This window comes from Megascapheus bottae, chromosome 10 (assembly GCF_031878675.1).
Source record: "Megascapheus bottae isolate mThoBot1 chromosome 10, mThoBot2.hap1, whole genome shotgun sequence".
NCBI classification, from domain to species: Eukaryota; Metazoa; Chordata; class Mammalia; order Rodentia; family Geomyidae; genus Megascapheus; species Megascapheus bottae.
In genome coordinates this window covers 5,259,664-5,282,421 of record NC_143518.1, presented here as the reverse complement: position 1 = coordinate 5,282,421, position 22,758 = coordinate 5,259,664, and the positions used below count along the sequence as shown (strand labels likewise).

Here is a 22,758-nt window from a genome sequence, read left to right as displayed (position 1 = left end):
TACAATGAACCAAAGCTGCTCACTCTAGAAGCTTCCAGGGTGGTAAGAGTAAATTTGTGTCGTTTATGAGCCACAGTTTATGGTCTTTTGTGACAGCAGCCAGATTTAAGGAAGATGCCAGGTGGGTTCTTCTCTTGAAGGAAAAGAATGAATATGGAACAGATGAAAGAGTAGGAAAAGAAAGGGGATGAAGGCAAAAGTGCCCCAGTGAGAGGCATCCCTAATAGAACATGAGCAAAATATTCCTCTACCTTAATATAAATTCTTCTTGAATTAAGTTTCAATTCCCTTGTTGTTGCCTCAGGAAGACTGTATGGTGAGGGGGGATTTTATTGGGGATGTGGCCGGGTAGAATGCATCATTGCAGAAATACACATATTTGGAATGTCACACGTACGTTTTAAGTTAAAAGTGACAAAGACCAGGCCATCAGTAGCAGTCCTGCAAGAGACAAGGGTCTGTCTTTGTGGGAGGGCTGCACAGTCCTCACGGCATTCATGATGTCCTGCCACTGTCCTCTGCTGTGGACAGAGCCTGGGAGGAAGCACTGCCTCCCTCTTACAGCCTGGACAGCACAGGGCTGGCTAAAGTCCTTCTTTTCCTCTTATGCCCTCCATTTCCTATGACTCCTCTGTTCCATGTAAGAAACTAAAGAAAAAGAGAGCAAAAGCCAGAGGGAGCTAAAAGGTACGCTCTATGGGCACTGCAGAAGACGTACAAGGCATAGAGAGTCTGGGTGCTGGTGGCTCACACCTGTAATCACAGCTACTCAGGGGGCAGAGATCAAAGAATTATGGTTTGAAGCTAGCTGGGAGAGGAAAAGACTGCGAGACTCTTTATCTCCAGTTAACCGACCAAGAAGGCCAGAAATACAGGTGTGCATCCAGTGGAAAAGTGCCAGTCAAAAAAAAAAAAAGTGAAAAGAGGGCAAAAAAAGCCAACTGAGGGGTTGAGGTCCTGAGTACAAGCCCTAGTACTGCCACCCAAATAAATAACAAATAAATAAATAAATAACAAATAAACAAAGGCATTGTGTGTCCAAAATATCAGAGGAACATTCCAGAAACCTCCCTCTGTTTTCTTTCTCCCTCACTCAACCTGTCCTTCCTTCGTGCTTCTCTTGTGTGTTGACCTCATGGTTCAGCAGCGCAGGGCTTGCATGGGGTGGGGCCACAGAGGAACGTCCCAGAAGCACTTGGGGATGGATTGCCACATGGCATCAGATAGCCCACACAGCAAGACACAGCGCAATGTCATTAGGACAAATGATCTTTGTTTAAAATCCATGTATTATTACAGCTGAGAATTCTTTTCTTATAAAAAAAAATTCAGTAGGGTCTGGTAGTACTTGTTTGTAGTCTCAGCTGCTTGGGAAGCAGAGGCATGAGGACTGCGCAAGCCCGAGTTTGTGATCATCCTAAGCAACATAGCAAGAACCAGTATAATACATACATACACACACACACGCATGTGTATATATATATATATATATATACACACACACCCATAAATAAAGCAAAGCAAAATTAAAAGGAACAAACTCAACTTCTAAAAGAAAGCAATGTTGGGCTGGGAGCATGGCCTAGTAGTAGAGTGCTTGCCTAGCATGCATGAAGACCTGGGTTTGATTCTTCGGTTCCGCATACACAGAAAAAGCTGGAAGTGGTGCTGTGGCTCAAGTGGTAGGGTGTAAGCCTTGAGCAAAATGTGTCCAAGGGCAGTGCCCAGGTCCTGAGTTCAAACGCTAGGAGTGGCAAAAAAAAAAAAAAAGGCAATGTTTCTTCTTCCCTTCCCCCTACTCATTATTATTATTATTACCACTACCAGTGCTTGAACTCAGGGCTTTTTACTCTCACTTGGCTTTTCACTCAAAGTTTTACCCTAGCAGTTGAGCCACATTTCCACTCCACAATGTTATTTCCTAAAAGTTTACCTAAGGGCCGGGAGTTTGGCCTAGTGGTAGAGTGCTTGCCTAGCATGCACGAAGACCCAGGTTCAATTCCTCGGTACCACATACATAGAAAAAAGCCAGAAGTGGTGTTGAGGCTCAAGCCTTGAGAAAGTCCAAGGACAGTGCTTAGGCCCTGAGCTTAAGCCCAGGACTGGCCAAAAAAAAAAAAAAAGTTTACTTAAGTATTATAGAAGACAGTTCTGTACCCATGGCTTTGATTCTACCAAAACAAAACACTCCTAAAGCAAACATATTTAGACAAAAAGCAGTCCCTACTATCCCATGACAAATATTAAGATAGAGCCTTTGTTATTTCAATGACTAGGTTTAATAAATGCTAACGTAAGTTCCCTAAGAAATGTTATTTATCTTATTTGTATCTGTGTTCCCCTAGAAGTTACCTGTTTCTTGGTACATATTTGTGTCAATAATATAGAATTATTCTGTATCTTATCACATAATACAACAGTAAAATATATTATAATCTGTACATGTATCAAGACACAGAATAATGCAGCATTAGTGATAATTTCTCACTGTTAAAAAGTTTTAAATCTCAATATTTATCTCAATAACTTATACCAGACAACTAGTTCCTTTTTTCAGGGAAATAGATTTTAAATAGATTTCAGTCTCACTCCTGACATCCTTAGTATGACAAATACTCATTGTCTCTATTGGCTATAAGAAACAGGCTGTCTTGTAAAATACCTTGTCTCTGTCTCTTCCTTCTTTCCTCCCAGTCCTTCCTACTGGGTTTTCTGAGGACGTTTGCTTGCACTGTGCTTTACTATTTTCAGTACTTGTCCCACAACACCATACCTAATCCTTCTGCCCAGATTTTGAGGCACACAAGGCATATGCTATCCGTACCCCACAGATGAGGAGACCAAGTTAAGAGCTTTGAGAGTGAAGGCTACCAATCAGATATCTGCTTCTTTAGTATTTTCTTGTTTGGGTGGTGTAATTAGGATCCCTAAACTCAAATACCTCCAGCTGCCTTTCTGGGTCTAGCCTCTTGCCACGTTTCCCCACAAGCAGTGCTCTAGTCCAGATGGTTCTGGCCTTCTCTTGTGCTCTCAGGAGCAAAGCACCTCCTTCAGGATTTAGCTCTGCATCTCCTTCAAAGATTTAGTTCTGGCTGAGGTCATATTCTTAAAGAAGGCTGCTCTATCTCCTTGGGGCCTTGAGGACTAACACTCTGGGGGTTCCATCCCAGTTCCCTGTAAGGTGGTCTGTCACAAGTACACACTGTGTAGGGGGCTATTATTTGCTTATCTTTCCCTGGCTAAGACCTTAAGTTGCTGAAGGGTAGTTTAGAGAAGAAACTAGATGGCGCTTTGGCTAAGGCACCAACCAATCTGCTTCCCAATTCTTCCCCACAAAGGTCAACCTGACCCCTGGAAAGTGGTAGGTAGAGAAGGAACATTTCTAGTGAAGAAGTGACTAGCTCATGGTCCCTTCCCACCTCCTGTGATTTATGCAGCTGTAGCTGAGTTATAGCCAGATGATTTCATGGTTCCTGCTGGGAGGGGCCAACATATCTTCCTGGGATGGACTTTTAGAGTTTAATGAGCACTGTTTAGATATTGTAGATAGCAAGAAACTGGAAGATGTCAGAATTTTTTTTTCCTCCACTTTCCTCCTTCTGGGGAATGAAAGAGGCCCTAGAAGACTTTGTTTTTATGACCAGTGGCTGACTTAAGTATCGTCTTAAGTGGGAGTGGCATTTTCATAAAGGATGTTTGTCATAGTTCAGTGTCTTATTAAGATCCTGGCCTCCCCTGGCTCCACAGTAGGACTTCCTTCTCACAGCCTGTGTCACAGAGATGCCTGAAATGGAGCAACTCTGTCAGATCTCCTTCCAGTTTAGAAAAAATTCCCCATTCCTTTTTTTTTGGTGTGTGTGTCAGTACCAGAGCTTGAACTCGGGACCTTGACTTGTTTCCTTGGCTGAGACTCTACTGCTTTAGCCATGCCAACAGCCTGGCTTTTTGATGGTTAATTGCAGATGGAGTCTTTTGAACTTTTTTTTTTTCCCTTGGGCTGGCTTTGAGCCATGATCCTCACTCTCTCAGCATCCCAAGTAGCTAGGATTAGAGATGTAAGCTAAAAGTATCTGGTTATCATAACCAGTGTTAAAAAAATGCCTGCAGTCTAGCTCTGTGTAGTAGGACTTGGTACTGGATTGGACGACAGCCTTTCCAGGCAGATGGCTAGGTATTTGGGTACCTGTATGGGACGGGAGCCATATTTCCTGCACTAGTCCACAGGCCGCTGTTGCTCACACAGCAGAAAGAACTCACTTTGACGTCACCAGGGTCCCTTTTGTCTTGCTGCCCTGTGGCTCTGGCTATCTGCAAGAAGGGAAGAAATAGAAATGATACCTCCAAATACTCAATATTTGGGTGAGGTTAGGCTTTCTTGGAGCTGAAGGTAGGGAGATGCCCTACTGCAGGTATCAGCATGAAGTGGGTTGTAAGTGTAAACAGGAAAGTATCAAAGTAGATGATCACCAGTAGATGGCCCATGTATCCTGTCGACGGCTCACACTGCGGCACTGCTCCAGTCCTCTACCCAGTGGAAAGGTGTAAGAGACTGTGAGCACAGGACACTGTTAAGAATGTACTCAGGACTACCAGGGCTTTCATACATAAACTCAAGTCTGGCTTCCCAGCTTTGTAGCATTTGGCTAGACCTGAATATAGCTCTGAACTCATCTGAAAAAGAAGCACCCATGAGTTTGAAACAAAGTACCGAGTTTCAGGAGTTTCAGACACCAAGTCCAGTCCAGGGCATTGCTATACAAAAATCTAGTCCTCTAAAAACGAATCTTTCCACTCTCAGAACTGTTCGCTTATTACAAGGTGTGCTTAAATCATATGATAAACTGTAAATAGAACGAAGCCTTCCACATGTCAGAACCACCTGGGACAGCAGGAGGGAGGCAGGCTTGTTAAAATATACTTCGGAGCCTTACGTAAGGCCTTTTAAAGTTATGACCACAGAAATCCTGGAAGCAGTGATCTGTGTACCAACAAAGCCAAGATTTTTGGGCCAAATGGGAACAGAATAAACTGTTTTGTCTTTTTTCACCCAGTTTTCTAAGGGAAGCTGGAAAGGAGTGGTGAATTTATCATAATGTAAATATACTTTGAAAATATGTGCCTACAACAGGGTTTTGAAAGTTTGTTTCAAAACTATGACTGATGTAAACATTTAGATGAAGAAGGTGGTAAAGATAAAATCAGAGTCAGTTGGTTAATTAACTACCAAATCCTCCCTTAATTTTCATTTGCTTAGTATTGGGGGGGTAGTTAATCTTTTTGTTAAATAGTAAAACCTTTCTGTTTGCATAGAAGTGTCTTACACACACATGAGGAAGATTAAGTCTTCCTGTTAGGATTCTGTAATGCTGTTGTTTGTTAAGTGTAGTTGTATGTTTTATAAAAACACACAAATACACTAGAAGTTGTTTTAGCCAGACAAAATGTGTTTTGATTTAATTTTTTTTTTCAGTGCTAGAAAACAAAGATTTGAGCCGATATAGTCTTGTAGCAATCATCACAGTTATCTGGAGTATTTCTCCTCAGTGAAAAACCTGAAATTCAGAAGTACATTTTATACATCTGTAACAAGCTGGTTCATGTATTCCTATGAAAATTCACTGGGGGAGCTTTTCTTACTAGAATTGAACATACCGTCTGTTGACATTTTATAATGATTATTCACTACGATGGAAGTTGGGAAATATTTTGCTGTAGGCCACATTTTGTCTAGAGGTTCTTCTGTGAATGGTGATTAAATAAATCACCTCTACATGAAAACTATAAAAAAAGAAGAAAAGTTGGGCCAGGTACCAGTGACTCACACCTGTAATCCTAGCTACTCAGAAGGCTTGAGATCTGAGAATCATGGAGCTGTAACTGAAGTAGTAGAATATTAGCCTTGAGCACAAAAGTTCAGGGACAGTGTCTGAGCCCTGAGTTCAAACCCCGGAACTGACACACACAAAAATAAAACACTGGGAAGACTTCAATGACTGTCCTTTGAAAGCCTGCAATTAGAACATTATACAAGGCAAAGATCATAAAATGGAGCATTATGAAGATGAAAATGTAGAAAATGGTAGCTCTGAATCAACTTGGAAAAAAGGTTCTCAAAGCCTGCTTAAGAGCTTGGAATCCACAGGGGAGGAGTATATAATTTTGAGCAATTCACAACCCACAGTCCAATGCTATCTACCTATTTAACTTCACTCTATGACCCAAGACCTAATTTCAGAGTCAATGATTCAAACAGCTGACATTACCTTGATGCTATTACATTCCAAATAATCCCAGCCAATGACACTAGCTTAGTGTTGAAAATACACAACTATTTTCTATAAAACTAGGGATCTAGGTTTAAGGAGAAGAATATATTAAATTGTATGTTTTTATTATGGACTTTCTTTCCTGGGCTGGCTACTAAATGCAGTCCTCAGATGCCAGTCTCCTAATAACTACACTTATAGGCATGAAACATGGATGGACTCAACTTTATTCATTTTTCCTTTCGTAATTTCTAGATTTAATTCATGTGCAAGTTAGACTTCTTACTCCCACATTATAGTGGCTTCTGTTTTCTTCTAGTATTTCTGTGAGCTTATTTTGTATTGAAATATTTGATTTATTTTGTATTTAAATATTTGATATTTTAATTATGGACAAAAATAGGTTTCCAACTTTATTTTTTTCCAGTTGGTTAACCAGTTGTTTCAAATCTGTGGGCAAACCCATCATATCTGAAAACATCTCCAGAGTTTTTGAATTTCTTTTTAATCCTTTGTACCTTCACCATGACAAGCTGCCAGGTCTATAAATCATTCAGATTTGATCCTGTTATTCCTGAATACCTTGCTGTTTTAAAAGAATCAGAATCATTTCATGTTTTCTTAAGAGTCTGAGATTTTGTTTGGAGGAACACTTCTTTATTCAATCTTCCTTTGGAAGAAGGTACACATCTTCATTTATCCTTCAGTAAGGATAGCGTTTTACTTTAAACCCTATTAAATTTACTTCTCAGTCTTCTATACTTTTCACTGCACCTCTTATTCCTATTTACTGGTTTATTTTATTTATGCTGTTCACACTTGCTCTCATTCAGCTTTCGTGCTTATGGCTGGGGCTTTACAACTTGAGCCATATGTCCAGTTTGTATTTTTCTGCCTGGATTGGCTTTGAGCTTCCAGATTTGAGCCACCTAAGTGGCTAGGATTATAGGTGTGACCTATGGGGGTGCCCAGCTCCAATCTACTTTCTTTTTTTTTTCCCCCATTTGTTACTATTGATAAGAAAGATCACTGGGGCCGGGAATTTGGCCTAGTGGTAGAGTGCTTGCCTAGTATGCATGTAAACCCGGGTTCAATTCCTTGGCACATACACAGAAAAGGCTGAAGTGGTGCTGTGGCTCAAGCTGTAGAGCTCTAGCCTTGAGAGAAAGCCCAAGGACAGTGCTCAGGCCCTGGGTTCAAGCCTTAGGACTGGCAAAAAAAAAAAAAAAAAGATCATTGAATTTTATATTTTTTTCTGATTAATTGGCCAACTTACTGAGTTCTCTTGTTTCTGTTTTTATAAACTTGAGTTCAAATAAACATTACATAATAAATTTCTACCTCTATTTAATCTGCATGTTAAGAAAGTCCAGCTTTCCACACATCACCCTGATCTGAGCTACCTGTACTTTTCCACCCTTGGATATACTGTCCCTTCCTTCACAACTCTCACATCTAACAATTGTGGCCTTTACTCTTCATCACAGAAATCACTTCACATCAGTGTGATTTTATCACACTCCATATGTCTGCCTGTGGCCACTTAATCTTGCAATCACCACCCACTCCCACCTTCTATGCTCTTTGTCCTTAGAGACAGATACCAGACTTTTGTATTTCTATGTCTTTCTAGACCCTTTTGGACTTGAAGACTTCCTTCCTGAGGCAGCTCGGATCACACATGTGACTGCCTGCTCTGATTCTAGTCATTCTAGTCATCTGATGTCCAATCAGAATATACCCCCTTGCTGCCAGATTAACTCAAAGTTAGTCATTTCATCTTATAGTTCCTAGATTCTAAGTAGACTAAAAGGGAAAAGTATAGTTCTTATGGTGGATTGGGTCTCTTTTGTCATCTGGGTCCTCAAAAGCTTTTGGATATCCTCCTCTCCCATTCCCTGAATTCATATTAAAAACACTCTCCTTACTTCTCCAGCCCCTAACCAAATACAGCTCATCCCTGTGAAGGGGGCTATGTAAAGATTGCACCAGGAGGAATGACATCTGAAGTCCTCAGATGAGAGTACCCATGCGTCTTGATGTACAGCTCCACAGCTGTTCCTCCTGTGTCTATTTATGCCTCTGGTTTCCGAGGTTAAGATCTCTCTCCCATTCATGCCCACATCCATTTCCTGATATTTCTGAGCTTGATCCACTAGCTATCAAATCTATTACCCATTCCTTCTTCTAGTTTTATTTAAAAATAAAAAAACTGTCCACAAACCTCATTTCTCCAGTTGCCTTTCTCTTTCTTCTACTTCTTAGCAATGCCTGAAGCCTTCTGTTTTCAAAGTTGTGTAAACTCTGAAGTCATAGTCTACACGGACTGTGCCTGCTTCTCTCATTTCCACATTCCCAGACAATAGTGGCCTGGCATAGTTTGGCCAGTGTGAGGCCTACATTTCCAATAAAATCTCTCTGGCACAGTTCATCAGTGATTTTGATACCATTAAATGCCAGGAGCACTTTTGGTGACATTTGCCACTTGTTGGCTAGCTCTAAAGATGCTCTTTTCCTTGCTTATTTCATGATATTATATTTTTATTTTGTTTTATTCCTCTGTGTCTTTCTGTGGCCTCAAACAAAGAAGCCACATCATCTTGACACAGCCTCATTCCAAAGTACTTTGTTTTCTTATTCTTTTCTCCAATGGAAATTCTATCCAGTCTCATAGTACTACCCATGGGTGAACAGTCCCCAGATCTATCTTCTAGCTCTCAGCTCTATCTCTATGTTTAGACAAGGCAACTTGTAAACTCCATAATACTCAGAAACCTTTACTTTCTATGTTTTATGTGTTAATATACACAGACTCCTAGCAAGAGGATGAGTCTTGTTTGCTCCTCTACCAACCTAATCCATCACCTCTTTCTTCTGATTTTTTTCTCTTAAATATTTCTCAAATCTATTTCCCCCAATTTCTCCTAGCAAAACAATCTCACCTGAATTGTTCCACAGTCAACTAATGCTTCTTTCCCGCACTGTTTTCCAACAAACTATCCTAAATCTTTCCTTAAATACTCAAACTTGACTGCAGCCCCCCACTGAGAAAAATCCCTTTAATGGGCCTTACTATCTTATTTCAGGGATCTGCTTAAGCCCCTCTCCATTTCGTAAGATGCCTTCTTCTATATCATCTTCCTCCAGCTTACTGTTCCTGCCCCGTGTATTGCCAATCAGTTTTATTTATTTTATGTTCTCATAATACAAACTCTTTAATCACCAGGCTGTTTCCTGCCACTTCCTTTATTTTAGGATGATCTCTGTCTTCTTTAGAGAGGGCTTAATACAAAACTTCCTCAGATACGTAAGTAGAAAAGGGAACTCTCATGAACTATTGGTGGTGATTGAAATTAGTGTAGCCATTATGAAAAACTGTATGGAGGTTCCTCCAAAATTTAAAAGTTAACCAGAAGTACCATGCAATTCAACAATCCCACTCTTGGGTATTTAACCAAAGTAAATGCTATCAATATGTTGAAGAGGTATCAACATTCTCATGTTTACTGCAGGATTATTCACAACAGAAAACAAACAGAAATACGATAAGTATCAATTGATAAATGGATAAGGAGAATGCAGACATACACTGTAGGTTTCTATAAAAGCATAATAAAATCTGGCTGTTTGCAGCATGAGTAGAATGAGAGGTAAATAAGGTAAGACAGCAGAGGACCTCATTCACATACAGAATCTAGAAAGTAGATTCTAGAAGATGAGAGTGGACTGATGGCTACCAGAAGCTGTGAAGAACAGAGAGAGGGAGTATTGGAAGAGTTAATCAGAGACACTAAATTATAGCTAGGCAGGAATAGGAGGTTCTGGTGGGCTACTGCACTGTACGGTAACTATTCCTAATAATAGTGTGCTGCAGTTTGCAAAAAGCTGAAAAAAAAAAAGGACTCTAAATTTAGTTTTACCATAAAGAAATAATAAATGTTTGAAGATACAGATGTGTTTGGCTTGATCTAAATATTATATATATATATATATATATAAATCAAACCACACATGGCATCCCATTAATATGTGCAATTTTGAATGTGGTTATGTAGCAGTGAAAATAAATGTAATTAAAGAATCATATTGAAATGGAAATGAGGTTTTTGCTTTTTTTCCCGTTGCCTTTTGTCTTGTTTGTAAGTTTATCTGTTTTGGAGAGAATAAAGAGAAGCATAGAAATGATGGGACAAAGGGTAAACAAAGGAAGCAGTGATACTCACTAGGCACTAGGTTGAAAATGAACTATACAACTTGTGGGTAAGGGCGGGGGGGGAGGGAAAATCTTGGAGAAAACAAGGAAAGAGGTCAAAAAGAAATCTACTCATTACTTACATAACTGAAACTCCTCTGTACTCTACCTTTACAATAAAAATAAAGAAGGAAAGAAAAAATAATTATACTGATATATGCTTCTTGAGTGCAGGACAAATAACAACTATATTCTACTACCCCATACCATACCATCATGCCTAATAATAACCGTTCATAAAAATCATGCAAATACTAATGCGAATATACATATTTTAACTATACCAAAATGCTATTATAATTATTAAGTGAACAGAAATCTTAACTTAGATTCTGTTTTAAGTGGAAAAAAATGATTGTTTTCACATCTTAAGTGTGGATATGGTCCCCATGTACTATAGGAGGCCTGTCTACTCTGACTAGTGCAGAAGGCACTGTGGTCACACTAGTCAGTCTGAATACATTGCATGTTATCACAAATACATAAGAGGACAGTCCAGGTTTGTTCCAGTGGCAGTCCTGCTTTAAGCAGGAGTAAATTTACCTACAGAAAGAAATAAAAGAAAAAGAAACACATCAAGCTGCTAGGTCATGAAAGAAAGCCATGATTCCACCCCTATTTTAAAAGCTTCCCAGACACCAGCGTACACACATCTGTAACCTTAGCTCCTTAGGTGGCTAAGATCATGATCTGATGCCAGCCTGGGAGGAAAGTTGCTAAGACTCTTAACTCCAATTAGCTAGCAAAAAGCCTTCAGAACTGGAGGTATGGCTCCAGTGGTAGAGTACCATCCTTGAACAAAAAAGGTAAGGGACAATTCCCAGGCTGAATCAGAGCCCGTATTACCCATAAGAAAATTAAAATAAGATAAAATTAACAAAAAACCTCTCAGTTTGTTCGGGCAAAAACTCCCCACCCTCCCCAAAGTGACAGTAGAGTGCAAAGAAGTAGGGCAGTTTCTTCAAAGGCTGGTCCTTTGCTGGTTGGAAAGCATTTAACAAATCAGGTCATTCACTCTTCTCTTCTTACCGAGAGGAAACTGAAGACCAAAGACAGGAGTGATTTCCTCCAGGTCCAAGGATTAGTAGCAGAGCCAAAGCCAGAAGTGAAGCAGAGACCAAGGCAAGGATAGGGCAGGCTAGTCAGGCTCCCAGTTCCCCGCCCCGTCACACTCATCCTCCCAGTCCCCTCAGTCTAATCTCTAGTACCCCAAATCCTCATCAAGCATACAAGCCTGTTCTTGCTGTCTGAGATAGTATTTTCCTTCTCATCCATCATCCTCATGTGTCCCTCCCCAAACATCCCAAGAGACCCAGTGTCTATGGCTCTGTTCCCAGAGCATTTGATGACAATTGTATTATATATGTAGTCAGGGAGCTCCTAAAACGCCCTATCGATCTCAGCTTTCTGTTCCTAAAGCAGAGGAGGTGCTAGGTAATGCTTGTGGGATTACACTGCATTAAAGAAGAGTGGGGACATAACATACAGAAGTTACTCAACAGTTAGTGCTAACAGATCTCAAATAAAATGGCTGTGTGATAGCAGGGATAATGAATCTATTCTGATCAAATCAAAAACAGAAAAAAAAACCAAAAACATAGCTCGGTGCCAGTGGCTCAGACTAGGTCACAGAGGTCTGAGGATCAGGGATGGTGGTTTAAAGTCAAGTGGCAGGAAAGTCCATGACAGTCTTATAAATTACTCTGAAAAGGTGGAAGTGGGACTCTGGCTCAAGTGGTAGAGTGCTTAGCCTTGAGCACAGAGAGGTTCGGGGATAGCACCCAGGCTCCTGAGTTTAAGCCCCAGGACTGGGGAAGGGAGAGGGTATGCTTATCCTTAAATATCCTCAAGGACTTACCAGGTAAGTGTATCAGAAAAGTACACATGCACTAGTAGGTGTTCAGTTCACTAGGTGGTGACGCTTAAGACAACCATGGAAAGCTTGATAGCAATAATGGATTTTTATTATGTGGGCAAGTCTAGAGTGGTATTCTGGTGTTAGTGGCTCATGCCTGTGTTCCTAGCTACTCATGAAGATCTTGGTGTGAAGCAAGCCCAGGGAGGCAAATCTAAGAGACGTTCATCACCAATATACCATCAATAAGTTACAAATGAAATTGTGGATCAAAGGTCAGAGTGACAGCCTTGAGTGAACTATCTCAGAGAGAGTGTAAGGACTCACTATGAGTACAAAACAAACAAATAAAATAGCAATACTAAATAATAGTGCCTAACATGCCATAAGAAAAGACTCTCCTGTATAAACATAGAAAAGGGTGAAAATAATGTATTTCTCATATAAATGTAATTCCCAGCATATGTAAAAAAAATAGAAGCCAATAAAAGAAAGTTGTGATTTTTAAATTTTTTTACTGTATAAGTATTTTCCAAAATTGCATTTTCTAAAATATACAAAATGTGCCTTTAAAGAAAAAAGGTTTATATAAGCATTGCTTTATTTATATAAGCACTGTTTTAATACTTATGGTACATCAACATTTACTTGAGTATATTATAAACACTAAAATGATTTTAGAACAGAGTAGTAATCCATAAAGGTTTGTTGTTTTCATAATTAGGTTTCAAGATAATAAATGTTGATTGGAAAGAGTGGAGTTGGTTTGGAAGTATTGCCAAAAGCTGTCTTGTTATTTTATAATCACATTTTGTTTTTGATTAAAAATGATCTCTTTCACAGAGAGGTTCCTAGGTATTTATATTCACTAAATTTGGCTTCAAACAGCTTCAGGCTGCTTCCAAAGCCCCAATTAAGTTTCAAAGAAGAGTATTTGCCAATCCCTTGAGTATTCAGGGTCAGCTCTAGGCTTGAAACTAACACAGTAAGAATTTCCAGATTTTGTGCAATTATGGCATTGTTGGAAAAGTTCTTGGGTTCCTTTAGTGACCATTTTTAAACAAAACAATCACATGCTTCTTTTAAAAAGCAAATCGTCATATTACTTTATACAAACTCTCTATGCACTTTTGTGCGCAAGTACTTTTGTGTTGGTACTAGGGCTTGAGTCCAGGGCCTGGGCACTGTCCCTCAGTGCTCAACGTGGTGCTCTATCACTTGAGCTACATCTCCATTTCTAGCGTCTTGTTGGTCAGCTGGAGTCTCACAGTCTTTCCTGTTGGGCTTGGCTTTGAACTTTGATCCTCGTATCTCAGCCTCCTGGATAGCTAGAATTTATAGGCATAAGCCATTGGTACTCAGCCCCAAGTATGGTTTTTAATATTTGGAATTTATAAGCAAATACTATATAGATCAAAACATGAAACAGCAACTGAACAAACCCACTTTTCTTCTATTAGATGAATATACAAGTCCCCAAAGAGTACATGTACTTACAAACACAGAGAAAAGAACCAGTGCTCAACTAACAACTGGTCTTATTTTCCAAAGAGTAATACAATTCCTTCCCATGTTAAGTTAGAATGGAGGTGTACCTTCGTTTTATAACTGGAAAAACATCAATTAAGAATTCTGTTGGTCGTTGGTGTCTCATGTCTGTAATCTTAGCTATTCAGAAGGCTGAGACCTGAGGACTGTGGTTCATAACCAGCCTTGGAATAGAAGTCTGTGAGATTCAGATACCCAAGTAACCAGTAAAAAGCTAGAAGTGGAGTTCTGGCCCAAGTGGTAAAATACTAGTCTTGAGTGAAAAACCATAAAGGACAGCACCCAAACCCTGAGTTCAAGCTCCAGTACAGTACAAAAAAATAATTAAAATGTTCTAGTCTAGGTGGTATTCTTTTGCATCCATGCTCTTCCTTGTATATATTATGCATATACACATCAGTGAACTTGTATGATGCATGATTTTAGGATGCTAGGTTAGGTGCTTGAAATTTAGCTTCTAGTAGCTGTTATGATATTGGGCAAGTTACTGTGTCTCAATTGTATATAAAATATAGTGGACATAATACTTCATTGTATCTGTATATGTAAAAGCACAGTAAAGTGTCTAATGCTAAGCAGTAATTTTACTTCACTTAGTTTAAGCCTTTATGTGCTATCTAAATTTTTCTTTGAAAGGTCCAATGTCAGAACTAGCCTCTTTTTTTTTTTTTTTTTTTTGTGGGTCATGGGGCTTGAACGGCCTGGGAGCTGTCCCTCAGCTCTTCAGCTCAAGGGAACCACCCTACCCCTTGAGACACAGCGCCACTACCGGTTTTCTGGTGGGTAATTGGAGATAAGAGTCTCATGGACTTTAGTGCCTGGGCTGGCTTTGAACATCAATCCTCAGATCTCAGCCTCCTGAGTAACTAGGGTTACAGGTGTGAGCCACCACACCCAGCTAGAAATAACCATTTTTAAAATTCGAACCTTTCTTACCCTGTTATCTCTTCACAGTCAATTTATGTTCCCAAATGTCCAAAACCACCTAATGTCAGCAGAGCAGATAACCAAACCTCGCCAGTCCTTACAGTTGTCAATTTCTTCCTTTGTCTTAGCTGACAATGCCTTTTAACTCTCATCTCGCAGGTTCTGATGCAAAGTCTGATATTTTGTGATTTTAGAATTTGACAAAAAAGTGTTATGATTGTTTGTGAAATACTTGGAAAAGATTCACAAATGTGTTAAATGCACTTATGTCACTGCAAAATGAATCCAATTTTATGGAATTCAATATTATGGAATTTCATTATTAAAGGGGAACAGAGTGGGAGAAATGTCTTGTAAGGCCCTTAGCAGACCATGTTATATATTATATGGTATTCAACACAATATTAAAAGATTCAAATGAGGTGCAATTTTCTAATGAATTATCGAAGCAATATAGTGATAAAGCTGTCATAAGGAATTAGTGTCTTTTCATCATTTCTGCATACAATAACTCAATTTACAAAACAACTTTTATAGCATGACATTACTAGGGATTCCAATATACTCATGAAAAAATTTCAGATAATAACCCTTAGTAGAAACTGAGCATTGGTGGCTCACATCTGTAATCCTAGCAACTCACAAAGTTGAGATTTAGAGGATCAGGATTTGAAGCCAGGGTGGGTAGGCGAGTCTGATAGAGACTCCACCTCCAAATAACCAGCAAAAAGCTGGGCTGGATATGTGGGTCAATATGGTAGAAAACCAACTGTGAGCAAGAAAGTAGAGTTAAAGATCAAAGCCCTGTGTTCAAACTCAAGTACCAGTATATATACAACCATAAAAAAAATGCTTAACAATAGAGGACACCAGGTTGTGGGGCTTGAACTCTGGGCCTGGACGCTATTCCTGAGCTCTTCAGCTCAAGGCTACTGCCTTACCCCTTGAGAGCCATAGTACCACTTTGGTTTTCTAGTGATTCATTGGAAATAAGCATCTCACGGTCTTTAGAGCCTGGGCTGGCTTTGAACCGAGATCCTCAGATCTCAGCCTCCTGAGTAGCTGGGATTATATTTTGTTTGTCTTTTCTTTTTTTTTTAATTTTTATTGTAAAGGTGATATACAGAGGAGTCACAGTTACATAGTTTGTCAGATACTGTGTATATTTCTTCTTGAAACATCAGTCCCTTTCTCATTTTCTCCCAGTTTTTCCCCTCCTGACTCCTTCTACCCACCCCAAATTGTATAGCTCATTTTCTACATAGTTCACCCTTTGTCCCATTTCTGTGCTCTTCCTTCCCCTCCCCAAATCAGATAAACTTACATATAAAACAAATGGTAAAGAAATTTAAAAAGGAGAAAAACAAAACCCTTCTTTTTCCACTTCTTGGAGTTCATTTCAATAAGCATTATTTTATATGATCACATGTACACAGCTATTGAGCCCTTGTGACCCTTTTCTAAGAATATTCTCCTTCGTTCTCACTGTGGGGATGTTTAGAGTTCTATTTAATTATCATGTCTAGGGGCCGGGAGTTTGGCCTAGTGGTTGAAGTGCTTGCCTAGCATGCATGAAGACCCGGGTTCGATTCCTCGGTACCACATACATAGAAAAAAGCCAGAAGTGGTGCTGAGGCTCAAGTGGTAGAGCTCTAGCCTTGAGAAAGTCCAAGGACAGTGCTCAGGCCCTGAGCTCAAGCCCAGGACTGGCAAAAAAAAAAAAATTATTATGTCTAAGTGTAACTTTTTTTTGTCAGTTGTGGGACTTGAACTCTGGGCCTGGGTGTTGTCCCTGAGCTCTTTAGCTCAAGGCTATCTCCCTACTCCTTGAGCCACAGCGCCACTTCCCAAGTGTAACTGTCTTTTACTATCCATGAGTTTACTTGTTGGTGGGAATGTAAACTTGTTCAACCACTCTGGAGAGCAGTATGGAGGTTCCACAATAGACTATAAACATAGAACTTCCCTATGACCCAGTAATCCCACTCCTTAACATTTATCTAATAGGTCACAAACCAGGCCACATAAAGCTGCCAGCACAACAATGTGGAATATATATAGAATGGACTTCTATGCTTCCAGGAGAAAGACTTGGAAAAAATTGTATTGAGGAAGTAAGTCGACCCAAAGAAACATAGGCTTCATGGATTTCCCAGACATTTGTAATAATTAGAATGTACCTATAAGTCCATAAGCAACATTACTTTCATATACCAAGATGTATAATTAAGCCACAGCCCTCAGGAAATTGAATGTACTTTCAAATAACCGATAGGAATTTTGATGAAGAAAATGGCAGAAAGTAGCATTCCCTGCAGACATGGTCAAGCTAAAGGTCAGTTATAAGCATATTACACTTCTTTCTTTTTTGTCGGTCTATGACTTGAACTCAGGGTCTGAGCACTGTTCTTGAGCTTTAGGGCTAGCACTCTACCACTTGATCCACACTACCACTTCCAATGTTTTAGTAGTTGATTGGAGATAAGCATCTCATGGACTTTCCTGCCACAGCGGGCTTCAGACCTTGATCCTCAGCCTGCTCAGCAACTAGGGTTACATGCATGAGCCACTGATGTCTGACAATATCACATTTCTTAATTATGGTCCTGAGTCTTGGCCTCCTCAGCACACCAACACACTATCAGTAAAACTGACGTATTTGTTAGACCTTCTGAGAAATGTAGGGAGAATGCACTTAGAGGAAAGATCCTTCACATAATGTAAAGTTGGTATATAACTTAAGATATGTTAACAATTTACAACAGTACTTTGTACAAATAAAAGCTTCCATAAACACTAATGGTTAATTATTTAATAGTGGCAGCTAAATCCTATGGGACTGACCAGAGTGAACACTGATAAAAAGATATTTGTAGCCACTGATAAAGGAAGGATTTGGCTGGGAGGTTGGCCTAGTGGTAGAGTGCTTGCCTAGCATGCACAAAGACCCGGGTTTGATTCCTCGGTACCACACACATAGAAAAAGCCGGAAGTGGCACTAAGGCTCAAGTGGTAGAGCTCTAGCCCTGACAAAGTCCAAGGATAGTGCTCAGGCCCTGAGCTCAAGCCCAAGACTGGACAAAAAAAAAAAAGGATTTAAAATGTGTAAAAAGCAGAGCTGATTTTCAGAGGTATAAGAGAACTGCCGAAGCAAAGGAATAAAACAATGGCGATCATTCAATTCTATATGTAGACATTCTTTATTCCTTCTGCACACTGCTTCTCTTTTTTGAGTTTTGTATGATATCTGAACCTCATACATACTGAAAAAGCATGCTTCACTTGAACTACATCTTTAGCCTGTTCTTTTAAATACATAACTTAAATTGACAAATAACTGTATACATTTATGGGGTATAATGTGGTATTTTGATATATGTATACAACATAGCATAATTAAATAAAGCTAATTAACATTTTAGCACTTGAGGTATCTTTTTTTGGTGTGTTTTGTGCTGATACTGGAGCTTGAACTCAGGGCCTCCCTCTTGCATTTTTTGTTCATGGGTGACTCACTACCATTTGAAACACATTGCTTTTATTTTTTTTGCTTTTAGATTGTTAATTTGTACATAACAGTCATAGATTTGTCTACTCAGGCTGGTTTTGAACCTCTATTCTCAGATTTCAGCACTCTGAGTAATTAGGATTGTGGATAGATGCTAGCCACTGACATCCACTTACCTATCACATAAGACATTTGAAATTTGTTCTTCTTTTGAAATACGTATTATATATGGCCTATATTTAATGACACTGCTGTGCAAGAGATCTCTAATCTCTGCCATGTACCTGAGGCTTTGTAACCTTTGATCAAAAACTCCCCATTCCTCCATCCTTCTACTTTCATGAGATCAGCCCTTTTAGATTCTACATATGGGTTTTGCTTCTCATTGCCTGCTTTATTTCATCCACCAGAAGGCCCTATAGGTTTACCACATATAAACCTATAGGCTTATGTCACAAATGATCTGTTTGAAAAGAGGATATTTATATGACATTTTTCTTTGTGACTATATTCCACATCCATCCACTGATGAATAAATATTGATTCCACAACTTGGCTACTACGAAATGTTGTGGTGAACATACTTCAGGGCTATTAGTATGACTGTTTGTCTATAAGATGTATATGCTAACTAGTAATAAGGGTAAAGATGGAGCCAGGAGTGTGGTTCAAACAGGAGAGTATCTGCAAGGCTGTGAGTTCAACCCTAGCATGAAGGAAGGAAGTACGGATAGGGGATGAATAAAGAAGAATGAAAGGAAGAAAAAAAGTAAACAGTCCATGTGCATCTTAGATTATGAAGATCTTAAAAAGTCTCGGCAGGGGGCACCTGTATTTTCAAACAGGCCAGGGAGTGTACATGATAGACTCTAGAGTGAAGGATAAATTATGGTGCTATGGTAACAAGTTTGCTGCAGAGTTGAAAGATCTATTTAAGCTTCAATTTCAGCCGCTCTCTTATTATCTCTATGATAATGCCTAGTTGCATAACTCTGCAGTGTTTCAAGGTTCTTGTCTATAAAATAGATATAAATAGTGTCTATCTCACTATTTGCAAATGCATACAACTTGTTAGGCAGACTCTCCGTCTAGTGGCAAGTCATCTTAATAATGCCAGCTGTTGGAAAGACTTGTTTTGTGTAATTGGAACTAAAGACTGCCTTGAAGGAGTTCTGGACTAGGAGTTTAAACTCTAGGTTCTAGTTTTGCTTCTCCAACTTGGTGCTCCTGTCACTTTCAACATCCATCACATGGTGAAAACACTGTCCGTGGATGAAAACACTGTCCGTGGATGAAAACACTGTCCGTGGACCTCTTTCTCAAAGAATGTCTGTAGAGAGAATGACTAGGTGCAAAAAAAATAGATATTATTTTATAAGGCTCCTTTCCCCCTAGGTTTTAATCATTACCATGTCAGGATTGAGGTGGGAGTTACTTCTAGGCTTTTTTGTCCCATTCCTACAGAGTAAAGAATGTCAACTTGCATTGGCATTGCCAAAGGGTAAAGGAAGGACAGAAGACTCTGGTAGACCATGTGACTAATGTTAGCAGTTAGCACAGCTAACTGCTCAAACTGATTCAGCTCAAATCCCTGACACACAGGAATGTGTACATACAAAGGACTACCTGAAACTAGAAGAAATGATGAATGACGATCCTGAGTCTTCACTACTTAAGGAATTTGTTGTGTTCATAACCGTGTCAGTACAACATTTTAGATACCCCAACAACTCCATACCACAACTCTTGGGCTTACTGAGATACTGGTTATATTATTGATTCATATGATAGTGATAAAAAAAAAACAACCAAGTACTGAAAGGTGCTTTTTCCTTAAAAAAAAAAAAATCTTTGGGAATAAAATTCACTTAAAAAAATCATGCCTCTGAAATAGAAAACAAATCAAGCCAGTGCCAGGTGGCTCATGTCTATAGTCTTAACTACTCCAGAGGCTGAGATCTGAGGCCAGCAGTTCAAAGCCAGCCTGGGCAGGAAAGTCTGTGAGACTCTTCTCTCCAATTTACCACCAAAAAGCTGGAAGTGGAGCTTTTGCCCAAGTGGTAGAGCACTAGCTTTGAGTAGAAAAACTGCCTCACCTCGAGATCAAGCCCCAGTACTGATACAAAATCAAATCAAATTAAAAAAAAAAATCGACAAAGCAAGAGAAGAAAATAGTTTCACTTTAGGATGTTACACCAAGTGATGACAAGATTTGTTTTTAATTTAAAAAAAAACAGAGATCATAGAGGTCAAATAACTAGCAAATCCTATTATTCATATACATGTTTTAAGAGTCAGAATCCATGGTTTGCTGTGCTCTATTTTACACTATGGTGATTGCAGTCTCCCTCTCCTAACTCCACACCCTCTGTCCAGAGTAGTGGGAGATAAGTCTGTGAGAAGAAACCGACGGCTGTCACAGGGCCCTGGACATAAAGCACAGTTCAACCCCCACTACGTCTCCTCTCTTGAGGGGGCCTGGAGGAGGCGTTGGGGGAGAGATGTCCACTCAACCTGAAGCTCAGTACATCCACATCCTTGTGCAAGCAGTAATCCTACTACAGCTTCTAGCCAGGGACAACCGGATCTTGCCAGAGGGCCCAAAGAAGGAGGGCGACTGAAATCCTCGTTAGGGAGGTTGGATACGGGGGGATTGAATAAGTGTCCCTCGAGTTTCCTTGGGAATCTTGGGAATTCTAAAACACCAAACAGGCTCTCGCACATTAAATAATTCACATCCCCACCGAACTTGCTGCAAGTACAATGCATGCGTGAAATGCAGGGGACGGGGGTGGGGGGGACGGAGAGACAGAAAGAAAGACAGACAGACAGACAGACACACACACACACACACGCAGGTCAGAAGTCGCTAAGGACACAGCCTGTCCTCATAAAAGTCCCGCAGGCCCTTCCCACCCTCAAGGAAGTCCCGCAGGCCCTCCCCATCCTCCCCGGGGCGCAGGAAGCCCGGGTGGTCCGGGGCGGTCCGCACACCACACTTACTGGGCTGGCCCAGCCTTGCTCTCGCGCTTGCCGAGCACTTTCGCCGGCTTTGTGTCTTCCACCTCTTGCTGTAGTTCAGTCATCGGGGATCAGGGTCAGGAAGGCAGGCGCCCCAAGCCGGCACCCCGGGACTCCTCGCCGCTCGGCTCCCCGCCTGTGGGGCTCAGGCACCCGGCGGCTCAGCGCCCCGCCTCGCCGCGCCCCCGCTGCGCCCTCCCCACGCTCCGCCAGCTGCCGCCGCCGCCGCGCGCGCGCGCGTGCGTCCAGGCCGGGCCCCCCGCCGCCAACCTGGACACGTCCGGGGCCACGGGATTGGTCCTGGGCCGCGTGCCAGCGCCGAGAGGGCGGGACAGGGAGGGTCCGCGCGAGTGACAGCCCCGTCCTCCAATTGGGGAGGCCGAGGGCGGGACAAAGGAAACCTGTTGAACTCGTCTTTCTGAGCGACGAAGCTTATTGGCTGAGCAGGTGAAATATTTGCATAACAAGTCAAAGTTGTCAGCTGCCCTTAGCTTGGTGTGTGTGTGTGTGTGTGTGTGTGTCTGTGTGTCTGTGTGTGTGTGTGTCTGTGTCTGTGTCTTGTGTTTGTGTGTGTTTCTCTTTCTTTTCCATCTTTTGCTTCTGCTCTATTGATAATGACCAGATTTTTTAAAAAAATGCATTGGGCTGTAGAGACAGGCAGTGGATAGGGCCGGGTGGGGCTGGCTCACGCTGATGAGCCCAGCCTGGATTATTCACCCACGACGTTGCTTCATTGGGGACTGTCCCTTCCTACACCAAAACTTGTTCTCCTTGTTTGATATATATATATATAATATTTATAAAGTGCATATGTGTGTGTATATGTATGTATATATATATATATATATATATATAGGCACAGGGGTTTGAATTTGGGCTTTAGATGTTGTTTCTTCTTAGCTTTCTTTGCTCAGGACTAGTCCTCTACCACTAGAGCCACAGCTCTACTTCCAGTTTTTTGTGCAGGTTCGTTTGGAACCATGGCCTTCATATTTCATATGTCAGTCTTCCGAGTAGCCAGGATTACAGGAGTAAACCACCAGTGCCTTGCTCTTCCTCCGTTTTCAACGTGGGAATAACAAAGGTAACTTGAAGTAGTTGCCTTTAGTGGTGGGCTGGTTAGCACTTCCTCGTTCTCAGGTGGGCAGGAAGTGGGAAGGGGAGTGAGGACGAACCATCAACATCTCATTAGCGCCTAATTTGCTCTGCACAAACTAGGAAATGAATAACGCCTTTTCTTCCCACCTTATTTACTCTACACAGTCTGTGTAAAGAATGCATGCTCTTTCTCACTGGCCTTTAAATGACCTTTTGACTTCCTGAATCCTTCTTAAGCTTGGTATCTGAAACTTCCATGCATTCATTCAACAAATTCTTTTTG

The 22,758-nt window shown here is 40.6% G+C and overlaps 1 protein-coding gene across 2 annotated transcripts in view; it reads right to left on the bottom strand.

Annotated features, from left to right (window-relative positions):
• The window catches only part of Gramd2b (GRAM domain containing 2B), a 60,607-nt gene extending 39,056 nt beyond the window's left edge, over positions 1–21,551 (bottom strand). Inside the window, exon 1 of one of the 2 annotated variants that reach the window (XM_090340101.1) lies at positions 21,360–21,551. In XM_090340101.1, the coding sequence (XP_090196227.1) occupies positions 21,360–21,442 (83 nt within the window). In that variant the 5' untranslated portion in view covers positions 21,443–21,551. Of the gene's footprint in view, positions 1–4,183; positions 4,279–21,359 lie in introns of those variants that run through there. The other variant, XM_090340102.1, reaches the window with a different exon arrangement.
• Between the last annotated feature and the right edge of the window lie 1,207 nt (positions 21,552–22,758).